Below are 22,694 nucleotides of genomic sequence, written 5' to 3'. Positions count from 1 at the left end.
ATTATGACGATGGGTATTTTTTATAAATATTTTTTTATTATATATACAAATACTCAAACTAGGTATAGTATTTCAAATAGAAAAAATATATATTTTTCCCAATGGAATATCTGTTGTGTTCAAATGTGTACATACCTACACATTGACAAAAAGTTTTTTTTTAACAAAAACCTTGCAATCAAATAAAAAGAAATCTATTGACTATTTCGTATTTAATTTTATCTATTCAGGTTACAAATTATTAAAAAAAATATAGATAACAAGATTACTTAGAATGACTATACGTATTATAATATTTAATTTGATTATCTACTCCGTTATTAATCTACATGATTAAATTATCAATAATAACCATATGCATGAAAAAATTATAATAGTAGGTATAATATTTTAGTTTTATTTATAATCACAAGAACTGAGTAAGTTCCAAAGTTAGGTAAATTTCAGAATATATTTTATCTATTTAGACAGTATAGGTAAGTACTTGTTATTCACGATGAGTAGTTGTTTTATAAAGAAGTTGGTGCCATGATTTCTTAGCAGTCTCCGCTCCGACGTACCACGGCAAAAATTGTCCAGTAAGTGCACATTGTATCCAATGCTTGGAATTTGAGTTTGCCGCTAGGGTAAGAGCTTCTTCCAGATGATTGTGTATTTTACGCGCCTCTATCACCGTCTAAAAGTGAAAGACTTAGGTTGAAATCCTTAATGTCAGCAGTAGTAAAACATATGGCATAAGTACGGTAAAGTTATATTTATATGTAGTGGTAACATTATTTTTTGTTCATATAGGATAGTGTAGGTTGTTTCAAGTAAACTAGCTGTAAACCCTTCGTTTGGGTCTGATAAATTTAAGTAAAGATTATTTTACATGGTCTGTAAGTAACACAATCAAAACCTTTTCAAGACACAATACATACCTATCAAATAAATTAAAGGTTTATTTTACTCACTTGGTTAAATAACGTGTTTGCAGCACTGTGTCGTCCAGATACATTCATGGAATAAGCTTTAATTAACATCCATCTTGGATAAATTGTTCGCAAGAGTCGAGCATCTTTTTCCAGCCTACTTAGTTCATGATCAGCCAACGAGTGCAGTTCCATTAAGTCAACAACCTACATTTTTTCATAATAATATCCTGATGTTAATATAGTTTACATGTCATGATTTTGTAAATAGAAATTTTGTTCGTTACTGGTTACCTTACGTAAATCATCCACTTTCTTTGCTAAGCTCTCCAACATCCCTTCAGCAAGTCTCAAGGCGCTTATAAGTGTTCTCAATGTACAATCGTCGTCGGTCTGTGACAACCAATTCAATGCTTCATCCTCGAACTGTTTAGCGCGTCTCTCAAAATTCGCCCGAAGCCAATATGTCCATACACCAACGATAAGACGCCGGCGACTTTCACCAGCAGATTTTCCCTTACAGATAGAGAATTCAGCGAAACGACTAATTTCAATAGGTGACTCCAGTTGAAAACCACAATCTAAAATCATGTCCATACAAAGAGCGTAGTACCAAGTTTCACATTCTAGTGTTGTCTGATTTTCATCTAATTGTAAAAGCAATTTTATGACGTCCACTGCTTCTCGAATTCTACATCTAGATAATAATAAGTAGAAAACGTCTGGTATAATGTCAACTGATATTTTAATTGCAAAGAGAAAACGGCTTATGACAAGAGCTCTAAATCCTGATCTTATAGCAGCCGTGATTTGACCGCGTGCTGAACGCGCTTGAAATATGATCAAAAATAGTTTGCCCAAAGAAAATAGTTCGCCAGCCTCAATTGGTCGATTAAATTTTTTTAAGGAGATACTTGCAATTTTTTCTATATTAGCTGTTACTTCTGGATTTCCACGATCAAGTTCAATTTGGATTGCGTTGGTCAAAGCGTCGCATAAATCAATGAAGCTACAGTCAACACGTTGTATTAAATGTAAAGAACGAAGTGCGGCTACCCTGGCGCAAATTTGATCTTCTAATGTGGAATAAAGTATTGCAGCAACATTCAAGAAAAATATCGAATCTTGTTTCATTATAATATTCTGACGTCGATATTTTTCACTTCTTAGTTTAACAGCAGATATAATATTTGGGAAATGAAATAAATTGGTTATATTCTTTAGGTTTATATTGTAAATTTTACATGCTTTTTCGGCATTTATTTTGGCCGCCAAGAACCTGCCACTCAACAAAAATGTAGCTGCCTTCAAAGAATACGTTCTGCCAAGAAATCTTTTTCTTTCAAAGCTTGTAAGGGGGGTTTTCTTATCTAGGCAAATATTTTCGGCTTCATCAAGTTTAGGTATTGCCATTTCGAAACTATGTGCCAGTATGTTTAAATAACTATATTGTAAAATAAACTCTACCATTTTATCTGTGAGCTCAGCTTCTTTTGTATGTTGAATTAATTGTTTATATATCGTGATATGAAGATCAGCACATGAACATTTTTTAAAATTAATTTGAGATACTCCTTTTTCTATTTTTATGTGGAATGTTTTTTCATTAGCCTCGGTACTCACATCATCTTGACTATCTATAATTCCGAGATCATGCCAGTCTTTTGTTTCGTATACTTCTAAAACAGATCTAAACATATCAAATATAGTTGGATTCTTCAGTTCTTCGGAGCTCACATTTTTACTGAGTATGTTAGACATCGTCACCCTCTTAGTGGACCTCCTTCGTATGTCAATGTCATCGTCAATGTGAAATTTTCTTTTTAATATCGGAGCACATTGAGAAACGTTGGTGTTATTTAGTTCACTGAGTCGTGAAGAACTTGTTGAGTTTATGAAATTAGGCTTTGTCTTATTATCTTCCAGAGCTTCGGATTGCGACTTTTTTACTTTTATAGTTTCTTTATTTACTTCACTTTGGATCATATCAACAGTATCAAGTTCACATTCCTCGTTTGAAACACTTAAGTCATCATCTGCTAAAAGCCGTGATTTATTATTATATCCATAATTTGTTACTTGCGATTGTAGGCTTATTGCTGATTGTACTACCATAATGGTTCCACCACAGTCGGGACACTTTTGCTTGTTATTCTGCAGGTAACTTACGATCCTAGAATGGAACTCTTTTTTTTGGTTAAGAGGTAGCAGGTCGTAAAAGGTTTGTCTAGAATTTTTATTCCTAAATTTCATTACTTTGCAAAATGCATATTTTGGAAGATTATCATTACTTTCAGAATCGTACTCAAAACAACAATCGCATGACAAATTTAAACTTCCATGACAATATGACGCAATGCTGGAAGGAGCACTTCTATTGCTTTTAATGTTAGCACAGGTCAGTATTCGCATCGCAAATAGTCTTTTAACAGCCTTTGCAGTTATTAATGGATCGTTTTCATACATAATATTTTCTAAGAGGTCTCTTGAGAGGATATTGCCAATAACGGAGGCTATTTTTAATAGAAGTTGTTGGTAGGGTGTTAGTGAATCTATCTGAATCATGATGAGTGCATCAATATTTTGAATATTTATATCTGTATTAAGCTCTTCTTTTTTAATAACAACACAAACAGAAACTTCATCGGTTGAATTTTCTTCCATTAAATTGTCTAAATTTTGTTGGTCTTTAATATTCAATGCGACTGGTAGGACTAACTTTGGATCAGGAAATTGTAAATCTTCATGAATCTCTGTAATTACATCGGCTTTAGAGATTTTTTTAAACTCTAAAGCTCCACTAGAAAACAAGTGGACGATGAAACTTTCAACCAGACCAGGCTTGCCATTGCACTTAGCCTTGAGTGAATTGCACAAATCATTTGGTACTGCGTCAACATCAAGTATTTGGCAAGCTAGCGGTGCTATCCAGTTAGAATCTAAAGAACCTAAGACTATTTTTCTTATATTACTTTTAATAAATACCTCGTAGAGCCAGCTGTGCAAAGAACTGAATTTACCCCGTGTAACAGTAAATATAGTAAAAATATTCATAGATTCAAACATTATTGTCAAAAACTCCCAAGAAGATTCATCTAAATTGTGTATATCATCTAAAAATATAACGCATGCTTTTTGAAAAGCCATGATTAATTTCTTAAAAATGTTTTTAGCCTTTTCATTTCTTGTTGCTTCATTCTGCTTATAAACACCTTCGCAGTAAGCAAAACGAACTTTAATAATATCATTCAAATAACATAAATCTTCACTGTAATGGGTTAATAAATCTACAATTTTTTCTTCCTTTTCGAATCCCGTATGTGGTGGTTCAAAATCAATAATTTGATCGATGATTTGGCTTAACGCTAAATACGGAGTGGCAGAATGTATCGATGTCAAACTCAAATGACATACCTTGAAATCTTTATTCTTAGTTAATCTGATCATCCATTCTAACAGTCTAGTTTTTCCTAATCTCGGTTCACCGATAAGCAATAAAGCATCAAAATCTCTAAATTTTAATTGATAGTCATCGAGCCAACTTTCAAAATATTCCATTTCGTCGCTGCGGTTCAATAATGGGGATATTAAAGGAATGTTATATAGCTCTTTTACTCTGATTTCTTCTGTATATTCATATATTCTACCCGGTTTGTTAATTCCTTTGAGTTGTGTTGGTGGTTGTAAAGTAAAAGCATCTGTAAACATTTTGCTTTTAATAAAAGTCGCTTCATCACAAGTAATTTTATTTCTAAAACTGCACATAAATCTTGCGGCCTTATTTACGATAGCTCCTATAACTGTGAATTCTCTTCTTAGTGGATGACCCACTACTCCACAATAGACCTGCCCAGTTGTAACACCGACTGAAACTTCAAGTACGCCATCAAGTGCTGACAATGATTTTTTAATACTGTAGGCACATTTAAGTGCCGCTTGAGCTTCGGATTCATGTTTAAATCCCCTTAATCCGAAAATGACTAAAATCATAATATCTTTGTCAAATAAAATAATTTTGTTGACACATCCCATAGATTTACATACAATTTCACAAGTTATCTTGTAAGAATTATCTACCAAAGTTATGAGCTGAGAAGATGGACAATCTTTAGGTTTAAGTGTAACAAACAAAACAGACACTTGTCTCATTTCTGTTAGATATTCCAAAGGTTGATGTGCATCGATTTGAGTAAGGACAGGCCTTATCATAAACTTCCTGATCTCTGCGCCGATGTTTTTCTCTTCAGCTAGTAGAATTGTATTGCGAAGACTTAATATTTCGCTCTCTTTCGTCATGCTTGAATCAAGCTGCGTTGCATCTGAGGCGAAATCAGGAAGATTTTCTAACGTAACAAATGGCTTGTTACTGACTTGACGAATCATAGCGGCAAAGCCTACGAAGGGTTTGCTGACGTCTTTTTCGCGTGGATCGTATAGTATTGCTTTTATAGATACATGACCGTCATCCGAAATCACGTGATCATAGTTACGGGAATAACAATGACCCCATGCCGTCGGTGTAACTTTAACTTCTCCAGAAGAGCAAAGACTTTCTGCAATTTTTGCTTCAATAACAGGCAAACCAATTATTATATAATTCATGTCGATTCCAGAGCCGATTGGAGAAAATATAAGGTTTCCTGCTGATATGGCTAGCTTAACTTTAAGATTTACTTTGACATCAGTTTCGTATGATCCATATGAATGTTGGATTATTAGGGCACATGCTATTGCTGTATGAATTGTATGACATAAAAAAGTTCGTTTGTCGGTTTTCCAAAGCGCTAAAAACGCATCACCAGCGAATTTGATAATATCTCCTCCGTGGCTGTAAATAATTTCGCAAAGAGAACCTAGGTAGGTGTTCAATGTCACAGTTAATCTGTATGTACCACCTTTTCCGCTATTATTATATTTCTCGGACAAAGCCGTATATCCGGACACATCAGCCATCATAAGAACTCCGACAAAACGTTTAGGATTCGCTGAACTGAAGCTATAACACAATTGAATTACGTTAGTAAATTTAATACCAATTATGTATACTTACTACTAACATGACATATGCTAAAGTAATTAAATTACTTTTCCATAAGAAGTATTTCATCTGGTACTAGAGTAGATAAAATTAGTGTTTGTTTTTTGGTTAATTTCACTTCAACATCTTGGTCGCATTGCTCAGATCCCAAAGATTTTTGTATGAAAAATTCTTCAACCCAGTCTTCAAGTCCTGTTTCTGGCAGACCATCTTCTTGATCGTCTGTGAACTGGTCACTATCACGTCGTGACATTTTTCGACCATAAGTCCGCCATTTTTCGGCGCTTACCATAATATTCATAGAATTTTTACGAGACCTAGCTCTGACTCTTCGGAAATTCATTTTTTTCTGTTAAACAAGAATTTTGCTTGAATTCTAAATATTTTATTGTCACTTTAAACTTAAATGATTACTTAATCTATAAGGCTAAAACAAAACCATCCAATTCAGGAATAATATAAACATGTCAAATTTTTTATTTGTCAAGTTTCAATTACATCAAAACATTTTTCTAAGGAGTGATATACTTTTTTGACATGTAATTTTTTTTAGTTCCTTCATTTATTGATCTAAAGTTTTGCATGCGGTTGTAAATTTAATATCGATGTATTCCACTTTAAAGATTGGTCGAATGAAAGAGTTTTTAACGCATCCCTGTAATTAAATTCCATCAATATAAAGAAATACAAAAACAAATATTGTTTGTTGGAAGGAAAGCAATTCTATTGTAAAATAAAAAACTTCTAACCTGTGTTGTAGTTTTAATTTCAGGATAGGATGAGAGGTTTGGTGTGGATGGATTCCTTATTTTAATTTAAATTTTATTTCAAGGTCAGAGTGTCTTATAGGGATAGTAGGTTTCAAAAAAACTATTAAATTGATATAATAGACACATATAGACATATAATTATATTATATTTAAATAGCATTGTCACATAGCGAGAACATCAAAGGAAAATAATTTTATGTCCATAAAGTGTCAAGAATATGTTTTTGCTAATCCTTTAAATGAAGGCTCCCAAATCAGCAGTTACAAAATTTTAATTTGCTATTGGAAGTTATTCATTATCCCATTAGACATACTCCTTCGTGTTTTCTCCTTAAATTACTCAAAATAATATTATAATTCGATCGATAAACGAAAACCTTAACATTGGCAAAACATTAAATAGTTCCATTTTGAAAGAAGCCATATATTAAATTAAAAAAAATAACAATGCGAAGCTTCTACGAATAAACCGAAATGCTTAAATTGTTTAAAGTAATATAGGAGAAACTGTTCAAGCTATGAAAATGTACTTTTATTTTAAATCTAAATATTATGATAATATCAAATCATATGTTAAATTAAATATTCGAGACTAGACGATTTGTTTAACAATAGCCAGTACATACAAAATGTATTATAATATTTTTATCTCAGTTGTTTATCATATATATAGAGTTGACTACCAATTTAGGAAGAATATTTCTTGTGTTGTCTTTCTTACTAATGATGGAGATTATATAATAATATGCTATTTATCGTCTGATGTTTTTCGATCTTCCTTGTTATATTTCAATTCTGATATTTATGATATTAGTATATTCAGGAAGAAACAAAAGATTTTGAAAGTGCAGTCTTGATTTCATTCAAAGTCATAATTTCGTTGAATAAAATGTCTCTTATTCCAATATTATGATTACAACTGAAGGTCGTTTTGATGTCAGCAATGGGAGATATTTTAAAGTAAATACATATAACCTGTCGTATTGTTTAACCTGTTTATCTTTTATAGATGACATTGAATCCTATTGATGTATGTATGGACATAGAAACAAAGATACTAATCTAATCATTTAAATATTCCTTTCATTCGAGAAGTGGAATAGATTTCTAATAAACCGAATATTAAATACAAAAAACGTCTCCATACACCAGGGTAATATGGAGACACATACATTTAAAAATTATATTTTTTTTAAGTATCTAATAACAATAAAATTAGTTTTACTAAAAAACATTGTTATACATATTATATTTATCTCTTCATGATTGCTTCACTGTTAGTTCTACCACTGATACCTAAGTAGGGTATGAAAGAAATAATTCAGTAAACCGTGAATACACAAATAAGGTTACGACCACAGATCAGACTGCAACATCGGTATATCTGGTTTTTTAAAGTGATGTGAATAATGACTATAAATATTTACGGTACGCGTTAATGGTATTAATGAACTGTTATGGGCCAACCACGTTCCGTGACAGTTGCTCGCGCTCCTCCGTCAATACAACACATGCATTTTAAACGAAAGCACATGAATTTTTGTATGTGTGATGGATACTAAGGGTCATTCATTTCTGGACAGAGTTTTTAATATTTTGAAGGATGAAACCGCTGACGAAGTTCCTCTCATTCAGTTTAAGCATCCAAAGGAGTTAGAAGTAAGTATGCGCAATTTTTACATATCTTATTTATTAAGATTTATTCATAATAAGAAGATATTTATGTAAAATTTTGCCATTGTGTTAATTTTTATGAGCTTAACATATATATTTTTTTTAGATCGTATTAAACGCAAAGAGTATTACATGTGGTAATTCACTGATTTTATATTCCCTCTGAGTAAACGACTAAATAAAATAATTTGTCGTGATTGATTTTAACTATTGTTTTTCGCGACAAGCTTTTGTATAATTTAAATTATATTATCTTATTATTAGATTGTTAAATATTTTTTTTCATTCTAAGGCATTTAAATAAGATTGTTTTTAAACTGCTGACTACTTTTAATTAATTTTAAAGATGTACAATTTAGGTACAATAATATCCCAACTCGTACTTGACGAGGACTGGGAGACTTTAGACCTCGCAAAAGATCCTACTTTCTTGATTCAAGGCTTTAATATTGAATAAAACCAAAGTGTTATTTCTTATATAAAATTTAATTTAAATTAATTTTAAGAGTACCTTGAAAATGCCTAAAAATAATTAAGGGAATTTTGTCGTGCATAATCTCGTTAGATTCAAACGTTGAAGTTAAGAAATAACTACTTTTTGAAACGGTTGTTCATAACATTATGAATTCTACTTTGAGTGTCTAAACATTTTCTGTTATTATTACAATCAAAAATATTTTGTTGATTAAGTAGTAGATAAATATAAAAATAATAGTTAGTAGTATAAATAGAGGATTCAATCACGGTTTATTTGTCTAATCCCGGGATTTTGGGATTATCAACAGTTAATCTTGGGATAGTATCCCGGGATTGTATTGGCAATAGAAAGTGGTAACAAAAATAAAGTAAAACATATCAAAATCAACTTTTTATTTAAAAACTTTGCTTAAATCTTCAAAAATAAAACGAAATTATAATTATGTCTAATAAAAAAAAATATTGACTATTATGTTGATTTTATTTTACAATAAATTAAGTAATAATTATCAAATTCCTAAGATTTGTTTATCTAAACAAAGCAACGGCATTATACATTAAAAAGACTATATGATAAAGAGATCAATGTTTATAGGAATCATATATTAGATTAGATATACCAGAAGCTATTAATTACTTATGTAAGTCAGGAAACTAAATTCTAAGAATTAAAAACGCATCTAACGTCATATCCGAAAGCATACTTCTTAAATTGTTGCACAAATATGAAGAAAAATGCGCGTTCAGGCTGTTTGGGAGTTGGAGGAATCATCATAAATTTTTTATCAGTCTTCGCCAAATTAATACCTAGTGTGGAACTAGCCTTATAAGAATTCATTTCTTCTTTACTGATCTTGGAAAGACCAGTTTCTTTATATGCTTCTGTATTTATAGTTTTTATACTCTTTTCTATGTAGTTTCGAAGCTTTTCTTTCAATGGTTTTACTAGTGTACGTACATTTTTATTGATTTATATAAAAATATATATGAATAAAAAAAAACACTTCTTTGAGGTCTATGACTATCACTTGTTTACACTACGTTAGTGGAATCGCAAATCTGCATAATGAATAATTAATTGACCACAATTATCGTGGGTCACTTAAGTTCCTTATTTTATCACTTAATATATTATAAATTATAAGTCTTGTTGACTTCCTACAAGCTTTAATTAAAAAGATTCTGTCAAGGCTGCCAACTATATGTTGAGCTCTCTATATCAATAACTACCTATGATTATATAATCTAAATCTCTGTAAGAAGAGACTGAAAATTGATGTTTCCGACCGCTTGTCTTTCGGTTAAAATTACCGCGAACAAAATTAAACAAACAAAGCAAAAGCTTAAACAAAATAAATTTTTATATTGACAATAATATCTTTAAGTCTATAAAAATAAATAGCTATAAACCGTTTACAGGAAATACTCAGCAATGACCTCGACATATCTATAAACGTGGATGACAAAGAGCTGGAAAACTCCGTTAGAAAAATTCTGCAGTACAGTGTTAAAACAAACAAAGTGACCTTTAGGAACCAGTTGTATGGTCCCATGGATCCCTATGGACTGGCCGGGACGTGGATAGCCGAGGCTTTCAACACCAGCCAGTTAGTTACATATTAGTTCAACGTATAATATAACACAAAGTAAAATAAAATGTTTATAGACGCAAGAATTTAAGTATGTTGACGACTTTTTATATTAAAAACTAAATTGACAATGAATTTAGTAAATAATATGATATACAGCATGTTAAAATAATTATATTGATTAATTAAGGCTTTAGTACTATTGCAAGGTTCATAATAACTTCTCTTTTTTAGTATTTTGGTATATTTATAACGTTGTCCTTGTTAGTTGAATACTTTTAATATATTTTTAATAAAATTAAGACCGACAAATCAATATTAATTACGTGTTACCATCAAAGTAACCATAAGCGTTTAAAAAAACAATATATACTATAAAAATATTAACGTATTCAAAAAATGTTTACGTATGTACATAAATGTAAATACATAGTTTTTAAAAAAAATCCTTACACCATTCCATACACTTGTACATACTAGTATATACATGTCTCGATTGTTTTGAATTTTATTTTAAATCATATTTAATATTAAAAGAAAACTTTGCAATAAACAGGTACACATTTGAAGTCGCCCCAGTATTTACATTGATAGAACTCAAAATGATAGAGCATATATTAAAATTGTTTGGTATTCCTGGAGGGGATGGTATCTTCAGTCCAGGAGGGAGCGTGTCCATGTTGTATGCATTAGTAGCTGCGAGATTTAAAAAATTCCCTGAAGTCAAGAGCAAGGGCATGCAAAAACTGCCAGAAATGACCATATTCACTTCCGAAGATGTAAGATAATGTAAATTAAATTATCATAACTACAATATTTTTTTTAGATCTAAGATAAATGAAACTAATATTTTGTCGAAATGTCATTTTCATCTCATGTGCCCGTGATCACGGTTGCTGCAAAGTTACAGAAAAGTAGGAAGTTTGTTGCTTTAAAATAAAATTAAAAACGAGTAATAAACCGAAAATATAAATTTAACAAAATTTTTTTTTATTAAAATTTTCTTACTTCATTAAATTACTACTATTATTAACCCATTAATCTATGAATATATGAAAGGATGTATACGGTTTTTTTGTCAATATTTAAATAAATAAATGAGTAAATAAACCCTAGGATTGAAAATGTACTCGTCATTTTATTTATTGAAATCTTTAACTATTTCAGAGTCACTATTCCATTATAAAGGCCGCTCATTGGCTTGGTTTTGGCACAGAAAGTGTTATATCTATTAAAACTAATAGTTCTGGTCAGATGATCGTAAACGAACTAAATAAAGCGATAGAACGTCAATTGGGTCTAGGAAAATATCCTGTGTTCGTAAACGCTACTGCGGGTACAACGGTTCTTGGAGCCATTGACGACTTGGAAGCAATTGCGTCTGTTTGTAAAAAATACGATATTTGGATGCATGTTGACGTAAGTTTATGTGTTGTCCTACCAATGTTATAAGTGCTCAAGTTTGTTGGTGTGTATTTTATTTAAATTTCCTCAACCAAAGAAACGTTTTGGATGAGAATCAAATGATCGGATCCCGATAGAATTTTTCTTCAAAGAAATCGCGGTGTCGAGGACGAAGCTTTGTGTCATAACTAGTTAAGAATAGTTTATTTTCTTTTAAAAGGTACTTATGTAAATATTTTTTTGCAGGCCTGTTGGGGTGGAGGCTTGATGCTTTCTGCCACATTAAGAAATAGATTGCAAGGAATTCAATTGTAAGTTGAAAATACAGATAGATGTCAGATGTATTTCTTTTCATCATTATTATTGTATATATAAATTAATTGTTTTTATTTTTGTTTTGTTACCTTTATAAATGATTATTGTAGTAAATATAACGTTTGATACTCCTTGCTATTAATGTTCTTGTTATATTTGAAGCTTTTTATTTTTATTAGTATTATATCTAATGTAAAGTTTAATACACTCCATGTCAAAACAACTGCGAAAACTGTTCTGGCAAATTGTTTTTACCCTACCGAAATTATTTATTGTAATATAAGCTGTATGTTTTCCCATAAATAAATAGATAAATATCCTTTATTTGGATACTTTTGATGGTAAGTTGCTGAGCTTATCAAATAAAATAAAACCCTTAATAAATGAAGGCTTAAATATGTGGTATTTCATAGTAAAATGTAATTACAGTGCAGATTCCATTTCCTGGAATCCACATAAGATGATCGGCGCTCCGTTACAATGTTCGATATTTCTGCTGAAAGAAAAGGGTTTGCTGCACGAAGCCAACGCTGCTGCAGCACAGTACCTGTTCCAGCAAGACAAGTTTTATGACGTTCGATATGACACAGGGGATAAAAGTGTCCAGTGCGGGAGAAAGGTGACAAGAAATCTTATTTAGCCAAAAAAAAAAAAAAATTAATCGTTAATCACTAATATATTTTTCTTATTTAAATTTTTTTTAATGACAGGTTCACTTCTAATTCACTTAAGTCGATTAGGTTTTGAGTTCTAAGACTTTCGCGACTATTGATTTTCAATTATGTTTTGTCAATAGGAATTGATTGTAGGTAAAATTAAAGTTTTTTATTTGTTTCAGATTCATTTATATCAATATCACATTAACCACACTTATCTTTGATAGTTTACAGTTTATTTTCGAATGCTTGTCAACCTTACTATTAGTTTCTATGTTACAAATTTACAAAATTTAATTCAGTCTTCTTGTTTTCAGATAGATTCTTTTAAATTGTGGATGATGTGGAAGGCGCGAGGAGATATCGGGCTCTGTAAGCTGATGGATCATGTTATGAGGATATCAGAGTTCTGTTTGCGATCTATTGCTGAAAGAGAAGGTTTCAAACTAGTTTCGGATACCTTGCAATGTCCTAACATTTGTTTCTGGTACATTCCAGTTTTTATGAGAAAACGGGAGGAAAATGATGAGTGGTGGGCACTCATTCATAAGGTAAGAAATTGACAATCCTATGGAAAGTTATGTGATTAATTCTTTGTTTAATCTAACGTTCTAACAATTATATTTTTGTGTATGCGGTTAAAGGTGAATTTATTATCTTTCTTGAAATATTACTTAACGGTTATACACAGCTTATAATAACACATGAAGTAGTGTTAAATAGAAATTTGTTTGATTATCACAACATTCGGATCGACGGGAGTTCGAAGAAGCTGTTTTTTTTTAATTTGATGTATCCTTGTGACTCTTATCAATATTAAGAATAAAAAATGGGTTGAAAATGATATTATACGACCTGAACTCCACATTGTTTCCATAACGTGTACTTTACGCTAGATAAGCCAAAAGAGCTGGATCATTATATATATTTCTGTGGTTTATTTTGATCCTGGGAGTCCCATCTCTCTTTAAAATTTCTCTTTTCGAGGTATCATATGTAATCTTTCATTACGTAGCAACGAAAAATCACAAAATCCGATGAGCATGATTGGAATCACATGTAAAAAGACTAAACACTCAATATTCGTGGTGATGGCTAGTTTGATAAAAGTATTCAGCAAACAGTCGAAGCTGGTCAACGCCATATAACTTAAAATGTCAGAACATGTGATAATGTAGTGTAATTTTTCTTATTACTTTTACGTTATACAAAAAATTACATTAGAAAGTTTACTATTTTAATTATCTTTCGATTTCGAGGTACTTCACCGGATTGCAGTTGCGATACGGGTGCAGTTCCACTGGCTCATTACTAACTGGTGCTTTGATTTTTACAAAGCCGTGTCTTATTAATGACCAGTGTATCATTTTAATTTCCGAGGTCCTATTTTAATTTTAATTTATCCTGACCCAACTAACGAGCGACTATGAAGAGTAGGTGAATTCGTGCTTCCGGGAAACTGCTAATTGATATGTGTAGGACGATAATAAACTCTTTACTATAATGATAATAAAATAGGCATGTATTATTGTTCAGAATATGTACATTAAAGTAGTATGAAAATTATTTTATTTGTTGAAATGATTTTAGTAAAATATTGATATCTATTTCAGATTACACCGAAACTGAAAGAGCTGTTGACCTTAAGTTCTCGGTTAATGATAGCTTACACCCCTTTACGTCATCACAAGAATTTTTTCCGACTAGCGTTCACCTTCCACCCTGTTGTTGAAGAAAATCACGTCCTGGAGATATTAAAATCTATAGAGGAATGTGGGGAAATGGTAAACACGGACATGGTCTAACTGACCATAGAGGAGTTAATGATTTGTGACCTCCGGGAGTACAATTAATTGTCCCTTTAACACTTCCTGTGTATTTCGAATATGTAACTCGGTTTAAATGTAACGCTGTACGATTTGTTTGCTTACTGGAATGGTTAGTGTAGAATATTCGTGAATGCGATGCTTTTTAAATGATAAATATAAATGTAAAAAATGCAGCTTCAATTACAATTAATACTTTGTGACATAATGCATGAATTGTTTTATTTCTACGTTCGGAAATTTGATAATTAAATTTATCAGAGTATGATCTCGGATGTAAGCTGGGATTGTCCGATCTCTATTATCATAAATGAATGCATAGACAATAACAATTTTGAATTTTAATTGGGGCAATTAATACATTCATATGCAACGTTAGAAACATTGGTGTAACTAGAAGATAGAATTCCTTAGTATCCACTCGAGGTATCTATCGACGCGGGCATATAGACCAGGGTGCTCGGCCTCGCCGCAGCGTAAACCCCACGACACCACCCCTACCACTGTCCAACGACCACTAGACATCTGGTACATCAGAGGACCACCGCTGTCACCCTGAACGAAGGCATTTAAAAATTAAAGCAGACGAAATATCGAAGATATTGTAGATTTTGTTAGATACTTATGGAGTGATACAAGCCCAAAAAATATTGTTGACAAATGAATGAAGAATTAATAGCAAGTATATTGATAACATACGCACATATATTGATAAAATATTATTATTTTTAATAACGTTTAGAATTATGGCTAGAAAACTCGAAATAAAATGGTCACGGTCTTTATATAACGAATCTAATAGGTTATTGTTAATGTATGGTTTTATTTAATTTCTTTATAAATGTTGACTTGTTACCTGACAAGCATCCTTCCCTCCATTCGGACCGCCGGCACATAACGTTTCGTTGAAGACTGAATCACTAAACGCTGGGGTGCATTTCTCTCTCGTCCATATAGGTACAGAAACTTCCATGAGGACGTGACTCGCTGGACCCCCGTACCATTGAGTGCCCCAACCTTGTAAACAGAGTTACTAAATTATAATTAGGATTATATTTTGTCTATGTCATCCCAGTCAGAGATTCAGTATTGGTAGTATTTCTTTTTTTTTTACGTATTTACCGATCACTGTAGCGATTTCGTTGTCCAACTCCAATCCCCGGGGAGGGAGACATATTGGCCACACATATGTATTGAACACCGCTGCTCTGTGTAATTTAAGTATGACAACGTCGTGATGGTAGGTAGCGCTGTCGAACATTTCATGTTCCCTCTTCTCGATCACCCTAAAGTTATATGAACGGGAATCGTTGGTTCTCTTAAAGTCGTATTCTCCGAGCCGGACGAACAATTCGCTGGGTTCGTACCTGCATTTTTATAAATATTTTATATTTCTCTAAAATAATTTAGGATATTTGAATTTAATTATAAATGTATATCTAAATTTTTAGAATATTATGTGTTAGGAGGAACGATTGAAATACTTGTTAATGTGTCAGAGTTTAGCGATTGTGTATGTATTTAAATAAAACCATATTCCACAATTCCAATGCGAATGCAGCCATAGTATTAAAAAAAAACACATATTTTCTGTTAAGACCCTTATTGTAGACTGTCGTATCATCGTGCCATGAACACTGTTATAAAAAAAATATTTACATTCGGATTGAAATCAAAATGTAAACCAATAATTTTTAATAACGCGGTATTTTTTGCATGTTGGACAGAACATTCTGTTAATATTTTTTTTGTGTCTTTATGAATGAAAGATTCTGACAGGACCTGTTAAATTTGGAAGAAATAAAATCTACTGGCTGTCCAAAACTGATAGGACTAAATGTTATAAACAATACAAAATGAAAAAGTTAATAAAGAGAGATATATCAACGTCAAATAAAAAAAAACCATAGTTTCTGATACTGATTGACTATCTTTAGCTTCAGGATATGTACCCATAAGTGCAATGCGCCGCACTGAGTACATGTCGATCGGTTATGAGTGAACCTCCGCACCACTGGTCCCTTCCCTCGGGAGTCACGGAAGCCATCCAGGGCCATTCCCGTGGATTGGCCGGACTGGCTCCAGTCACTCGGGCCTGCGCGCGAGTGCTCAACCCACAGCCTGAAATACTCTACGTATTTTGGAAAATGTCTCCCAATGGAAAATTGATATACTTAGACTGGAGTGTTTAAGTCTCTGTTTTGAACAATCAATTTTAGTCTCTCGATTTTGAATTCAGAATAAGTTTTTTAATCATTTATTCCATTTTCTCTAATACAATCGCCTTAATTAACTGAATATCAGCGTGTTGTTGATGTTATTAAAAAAAGGATGCACTTATCAAATTGTGTACTAAAATTTGACTAGTTAAGACAATACTGGTTGTTAATGAGCGTTTCAGACTACATTTAATCATTATTAATTAATGTTTTATTTGCATTCATTACGCTGAGAACTGATTTAGGTCGACTAAATAAAACAACGTGTCTTATAGAATGTTTTAATATAAACATTACACACCTCTATTCTCAGCGCGATCTATCTTCAGAGTGACTTCGTTTTCGTCTCTAGGTGCCGTGGCTGGTAAGTCTCCGGCGACCGCGTCTATAGCATCCGGGGTACGATCATCAGGACAACACACACCGATAGATCTATGCGATAATTATATAAATTTATAACTTCATATTTCATAATTTCAAAAGACATGACTCATAGGCAGAATCACAAATAAAATTAAAATAAAATGTACATAAAAATTGGTCGATTTTCATATCCTCCATTCATGACTTCATTGTATTACATATTACTAATAATATGCCGAGGAAGATGTCTTGTCCTATAAAATGATTCATTCAAAATATATTATAAATTTTCTGTGATATATCAATGTGAGGCTTACTTTCTCTCGTTATCTGTCTGTGGGTGTTAAATCTGTTTAGTTGTCCACATATCTTTAGCAAAATGTAGGTTATCTTATTTACTTGTTCAGTTACAAATTTAACTGTTATACTAATGTATTTAATTTCTAATAATTCTTCCCAAAAACACGGAATTCTAATTAAAATACTCACGAATGCTGTATAATACAAAGATAGTCCATGAATTTCATGAAGTCCCTCTTAAAGTCTTCTTGGATACAGTAATGTAAATGGCGACAATGTCCCGCTCTGCCACTCGGTAGTAGGCATGCCTGATGCGGTATGTTTGGCTACAAAATAAACCATTGTGATATAAGTATCTCAAATGATACTTCGCTCGAGTATCATTGCGGATGGGCACAAAACGTGGGCGCGACTCGCAGGCGCCATCGCGAAGCTTCGTCTCGCACATAATTGAATTTGTTAAACTCTCTCCAATTCGAATGCGTCAATTATTCAAACAAATGTCGTCTGCACATTCAAGCGTGATAAAGTCGTGGTAGAACTGATTGTATCTAATTGGTTAAATTTAGTTGATGCATCGCAGCAGTTTGTTATGGCTTTTACTTCTACATATAAATAAAATGTATGTTTCTGTTTATGATCACAAAAGTTTGTGATCTAATAAATAAAGTTTAAAATTACTTCAATTACATGTCTTTTAGTTACTTAAAATGGAACTTCTGAAACTGTCTGAATGACATTTTTATTGGAAAAATTTTAAGCTAAGCTAAGCTAAGTACTAATGTTATATTTTTGTACATAAATTATATAATAGGGTTGAAGATAATGTATCATAGAGCTGAGTTTGTGCTTACCTGATTTTCGTTAAGCTCTACGAATCTCTTAGTACGACCATGGCCTATATGCATTCCACCAGCAGAAACTACGTCCAACCATTCTGGCTCAGTCAGCTCCGCTAAAAAGTCTTTATCATTAACGCGAGTTCGTAATGAGTAAATATTTCTTTTAAACTATTGCATATCCATTAATAAAAAAAACCTTCCAGTGATGCTACTGGCGAGATTTTTTTTGTTATATCTGGAATTGAATAAAGCTGGAATATTTTATTATATGTAATAATTTTAGGTCATATTTTTATGTCCTACATTTAATTGTTATTATTCTTTTTATGAAATCATTAAGATTCTACAATAAAACATCATTAATTTACGCGCTAGCTTTAGTCATATGTATAGTACGGATAATAATTTTTGTATGTAAATATAATAATATATTAAAATTGTATTGATGATCGAGAACATTTTTAATATATTTAATGACATTTTAAATACAAACATTGTTTGTGGCCAGTAATAATGTCTTTGATTTGGTTTTAGCGTTACGTAATAAAAAAAAAATTATAGCTTACAGGTTAGAAGACCATTGGAAAATGTCACAAGGAACGTCAAAATAAGTAGACACAACATGGCGTTCAATTCGAGACTAAATCGTTTTTCTAATTGTAATTAAATTTAGCACATAGGATGTTGATAAGCTCGATATCTGTAACAGCGAATAATCCACAGGATGCTGGTTTGATAGTGGACGGAACGACCACGAAAAAGTCACAGATTCTTCTAAAATTTTTTTGTGATAATTGTTAATAGCACTAACATATAGTATAGTATAATGATATTCTGTTATCTGTTTTATAATTTTCATACAAACATACCTTAATACCAAACGCTGATACAATATATAGTTAGTATGGCATATTGTGAACTGTATATGATTTAAATTATTTTACCAATTTACTAGACTAGAATTTACCTACTACAATTTTTCTCGGCATATCTATTATGATCGTGAAAAATATAAATTTCAGCTTTTGTACCCCTTCTCAGAATAGTTGCAAAATCGAATCACGACAGAGAAGTTTTCATTTTCAATTCCTATAAGAAATATACATTTAAACCAATTAACAACATGTATTGTTTTTATTAAATAACTTATATACTAAATATGTTTGAATCTAACAAAGACTCAAAAAATATATATTTTAAGAAACGAATTAAATATTTTTCTTTATAACAAGCAATTTATTCTATACGAGGGCGGTAATAAAGAAATAAATAAAATTAATCAAATGTATTATAAACAACGCATAAACGATTGGCAGAAAATTTTATTCAACAGTTACTAAACATTAAAACTTAATGACACAGCTATCAAAAGGAAATTCACGTATTAAATATCGTCCTGTTAGATCAATACCATACATAAATGCATGCACTTACAAACACGAGAACAACTGGCGTATAATTTACCCATTTTTATTGAAACATCAATTAATAAAGTAATATTTTGCATATTCAAACGTGAGAATATTTGTTCCGGCCTCGAAACCGTTTAAATACTTACGAGTCTGTCAGTACGAGTAAAAATTTATTATCATATTTAATTGATTGCACATAAAAAATTATGTTATGCATAAAGGGTGGACTCAACGCTAATGCAGCATTCTCTACCAGCCAGCTCAAGATATACGAGAAAGTGCATGAGTAGGCGTGCAACATCAAGCATACATATATTATTATGTTACTATTTTTGAAATGCTAAGCTAATGCTAATGTATATATGTATGTATATGTATGTATGTTTATAGATATGTTGAAATGATATACATTAAACACATATAAATTGATATATAGACACATATAACGAGACTTAAAATTATTATAATCGAATACATAAATTACTTAATTTTATTGCATCAAAATTTAACTGTTATTAGAGCAGATGATAATCTAAGTGTCTAAGCACGACGACTGCGTTCCCTAAATAAACAAGAAATCAACATTAATTTTATTTATACGTGTATTTGAATTATCTAATAAAACATAATATCAGGTATATCTGACATCACAAGAATAAACAATTAGAATGTACGCTATGTGAAAATCTTAGAAACAATTTATCATAACGTTTTAATACGATCCATTATTAATACACTATAAAACCTATCTTATGTAGCATTAGATGGAATCGTTATTCGAATGCTGTATTTCATTATATAATTACAAAAGTTCCGTTTATAATAACCGTCTTAAATAAACTAAGTTATGTTAAGGACGAACCAGTTTCTATAAATAGAATACAAGCTGTAATAATTTACTAATCTTGTCATATTATTAGTATGTCAAAGTAATGTTTACGACTTGTAAGATATTGTTTACTTAACCAAAGCCATGGTTAAGGCATACTATTTCAAATAAAACTGAACCTACTAGGAGAAGGTTATAAATATAACTCTCAGTTTTCGTCTTTCATTCATTGTATTTAAGATATTAATATTGATTGATAAGTAATAGTTTGTTATCTTTAATTAACTTGTTAATAAAAGAAGCGTAAATTTATTTATCAGTTCACTTCTTTACGAATCTATTAAAGTTTATATATTTCAAATCCATCGTGCAATGTAATGTTCAGTCTTTTTTATACCATCACGACTATCGTAACAAGGGGTCAATGAATAAACATAGTTAACAACGAAAGAAAAAGGTTTGATAGATATCAAAGAGTTTAAAAATATATTATGTATTTTTAATGATAATGACACTTGGTTTGGTTTGTTTTTGTTTTGAATTATGTTTACTTTTCATTAAAATATCTAGAATACAACATATAATAACGTTGATATTGATAAAATATTACAAGATTCTAGTGCGAATGAAGCCGTAGAAAAAAAAAGAAACATTTACAACCTAATACCTTTTTTTAAGCTACAATATGGCAACCCTTTCATACGAAGAAACTTAACAATCCCTGAAAACTTGGTAACAATTATGACAGCGACATCTGTTAAAAAATTTACTGAAGTAGTTCTTGACATTGTTCTACCTTACAGGTATTTTCATATTTGGTGATAATTATGATGTTTACTAACGTATTTGCTTCATTTGATTCACATTATCCATAGTCATAAGAATGTATGCATATATTAAGGTTACTCATTTTATACAAACAGTGATGGACTGAGGTTTATAAAGTGATCGATATGCAGACAAAATTGTATATATTAAATCACTTGCGGTTCGTTATTGAGGTCAGTAATAATTATTTTGAAATGTACTTATAAAATGTACATACATATATGTACAAATAAACATTTATTCAGGAACTTATATACACACTTTGATTTGTGTACCGTTTGAAAAAAAAAAAAACATATCTTATAAAACTTTCTTATAAACTGACGTAGTAGAAAAACTAAATTTAAATTATAACAATGCTTTTCAATTGGTTAGTTTCTGTTCTTTTAATTCTTTGACAACTAAACAGAGAGACATAAAAATGAATAGTTTGCGTTTTAATTCAATGTTGTTTTTTTTTTATTTAAAAACTTCATCTACAATTTAATTAAATATAACTAATATATGCAGATTAAGTCGTACACGCAAAATCAAGTTGAATAATTTGCCAATCAAACACCAATATTTCATATAATTTCATATTTACAGGAATGTATCTAGTATTTTGAAATACAGATACATAAATTACCGTAATAATTTTAAGATTATAATGAGATTTCAAAACAATATCGAATGACCGGTATATATATTACATCACTAAATGTGGGTGTTATTAATAGAAATGCCGGATAATGACAAATATTCTCATAACATCTAACACAGCACTGTGACATTCCTATTATGTCAATCTGACGTATTTTAAAGGCTATCAATAATATTTAAAATTAATTATGTTCTATTATATAAACAAATATCAAAGGTTTATTGTAAAGAAACAAGATGAGATACTTAGGTATGTGTCATTTTAATGTAATTAATCGAATGTTTATGGTGAAACGAGGGGCTACGAAAAATGTTCTGTCAATGTCAATGTCAAATTAAAATGTATTATAAAGAACTCATATAATAAATTTTATTTAACAATTAGGATAACTAGTGTATTTATTACGATTTACAATAAATTTTGCTCGTAAACAAAAATGGGGATTAAAAATTATGATAGAATTTATATTTGTAAAATAGCGAGATATAATATTAGCGTTTTGTCTAATTAATAAGTTACTAAGGACTTAAAAGTCATTCAATCAAAAAATGTGACGTATTGATTTCTAACGAATAAAAGGAAATCCGGGGTAGAGTTT

General features: G+C 31.0%; 3 protein-coding genes across 3 annotated transcripts; 1 reads left to right on the top strand and 2 right to left on the bottom strand.

Annotated features, from left to right (window-relative positions):
* Nucleotides 1-186: 186 nt before the first annotated feature.
* LOC116773946 (adenylate cyclase type 10-like) lies at nucleotides 187-6,375 on the bottom strand. The gene is made up of 4 exons (XM_032666537.2): nucleotides 5,997-6,375; nucleotides 1,206-5,907; nucleotides 954-1,118; nucleotides 187-676 (listed from the first exon to the last, which is right to left on the bottom strand). Exons 1-4 carry the CDS (start codon nucleotides 6,290-6,292, stop codon nucleotides 488-490), a joined length of 5,352 nt encoding a protein of 1,783 aa, XP_032522428.2. The 5' UTR covers nucleotides 6,293-6,375; the 3' UTR covers nucleotides 187-487.
* A 1,791-nt stretch (nucleotides 6,376-8,166) lies between these two features.
* On the top strand, nucleotides 8,167-14,872 carry LOC116773862 (cysteine sulfinic acid decarboxylase). The gene is made up of 8 exons (XM_032666398.2): nucleotides 8,167-8,378; nucleotides 10,290-10,477; nucleotides 11,016-11,238; nucleotides 11,627-11,878; nucleotides 12,110-12,174; nucleotides 12,608-12,797; nucleotides 13,152-13,385; nucleotides 14,448-14,872. The coding sequence occupies exons 1-8, from the start codon at nucleotides 8,271-8,273 to the stop codon at nucleotides 14,637-14,639; spliced, it is 1,452 nt and encodes a 483-aa protein (XP_032522289.2). The 5' UTR covers nucleotides 8,167-8,270; the 3' UTR covers nucleotides 14,640-14,872.
* Nucleotides 14,873-14,979: 107 nt separating this feature from the next.
* LOC116773863 (venom protease-like) lies at nucleotides 14,980-19,084 on the bottom strand. The gene is made up of 8 exons (XM_032666399.2): nucleotides 18,951-19,084; nucleotides 18,397-18,497; nucleotides 17,732-17,868; nucleotides 17,181-17,311; nucleotides 16,613-16,781; nucleotides 15,783-16,027; nucleotides 15,517-15,677; nucleotides 14,980-15,215 (listed from the first exon to the last, which is right to left on the bottom strand). Exons 1-8 carry the CDS (start codon nucleotides 19,006-19,008, stop codon nucleotides 15,054-15,056), a joined length of 1,164 nt encoding a protein of 387 aa, XP_032522290.2. The 5' UTR covers nucleotides 19,009-19,084; the 3' UTR covers nucleotides 14,980-15,053.
* Between the last annotated feature and the right edge of the window lie 3,610 nt (nucleotides 19,085-22,694).

Source organism: Danaus plexippus, chromosome 20 (genome assembly GCF_018135715.1).
Source record: "Danaus plexippus chromosome 20, MEX_DaPlex, whole genome shotgun sequence".
Classification (NCBI taxonomy): domain Eukaryota; kingdom Metazoa; phylum Arthropoda; class Insecta; order Lepidoptera; family Nymphalidae; genus Danaus; species Danaus plexippus.
Note: the sequence above shows the minus strand (reverse complement) of the source record. Positions and strands in the feature narration are given on the sequence as shown.

Excerpts from the sequence above, each read along its gene's own strand:
- LOC116773862 (XM_032666398.2), top strand. The coding sequence starts at position 8,271 with ATGGATACTAAGGGTCATTCATTTCTGGACAGAGTTTTTAATATTTTG. Across the intron at positions 8,379-10,289 it reads AGCATCCAAAGGAGTTAGAA|GAAATACTCAGCAATGACCT; the intron begins GTAAGTATGCGC and ends AACCGTTTACAG. Across the intron at positions 11,879-12,109 it reads ATATTTGGATGCATGTTGAC|GCCTGTTGGGGTGGAGGCTT; the intron begins GTAAGTTTATGT and ends ATTTTTTTGCAG.
- LOC116773946 (XM_032666537.2), bottom strand. The coding sequence starts at position 6,292 with ATGAATTTCCGAAGAGTCAGAGCTAGGTCTCGTAAAAATTCTATGAAT. Across the intron at positions 1,119-1,205 it reads AAGTGGATGATTTACGTAAG|GTTGTTGACTTAATGGAACT; the intron begins GTAACCAGTAAC and ends GAAAAAATGTAG. Across the intron at positions 677-953 it reads CAAACACGTTATTTAACCAA|ACGGTGATAGAGGCGCGTAA; the intron begins GTGAGTAAAATA and ends TTTCACTTTTAG.
- LOC116773863 (XM_032666399.2), bottom strand. The coding sequence starts at position 19,008 with ATGTTGTGTCTACTTATTTTGACGTTCCTTGTGACATTTTCCAATGGT. Across the intron at positions 16,028-16,612 it reads GCGGCGCATTGCACTTATGG|GTACGAACCCAGCGAATTGT; the intron begins GTACATATCCTG and ends ATAAAAATGCAG. Across the intron at positions 15,216-15,516 it reads GAGGGAAGGATGCTTGTCAG|GGTGACAGCGGTGGTCCTCT; the intron begins GTAACAAGTCAA and ends GCCTTCGTTCAG.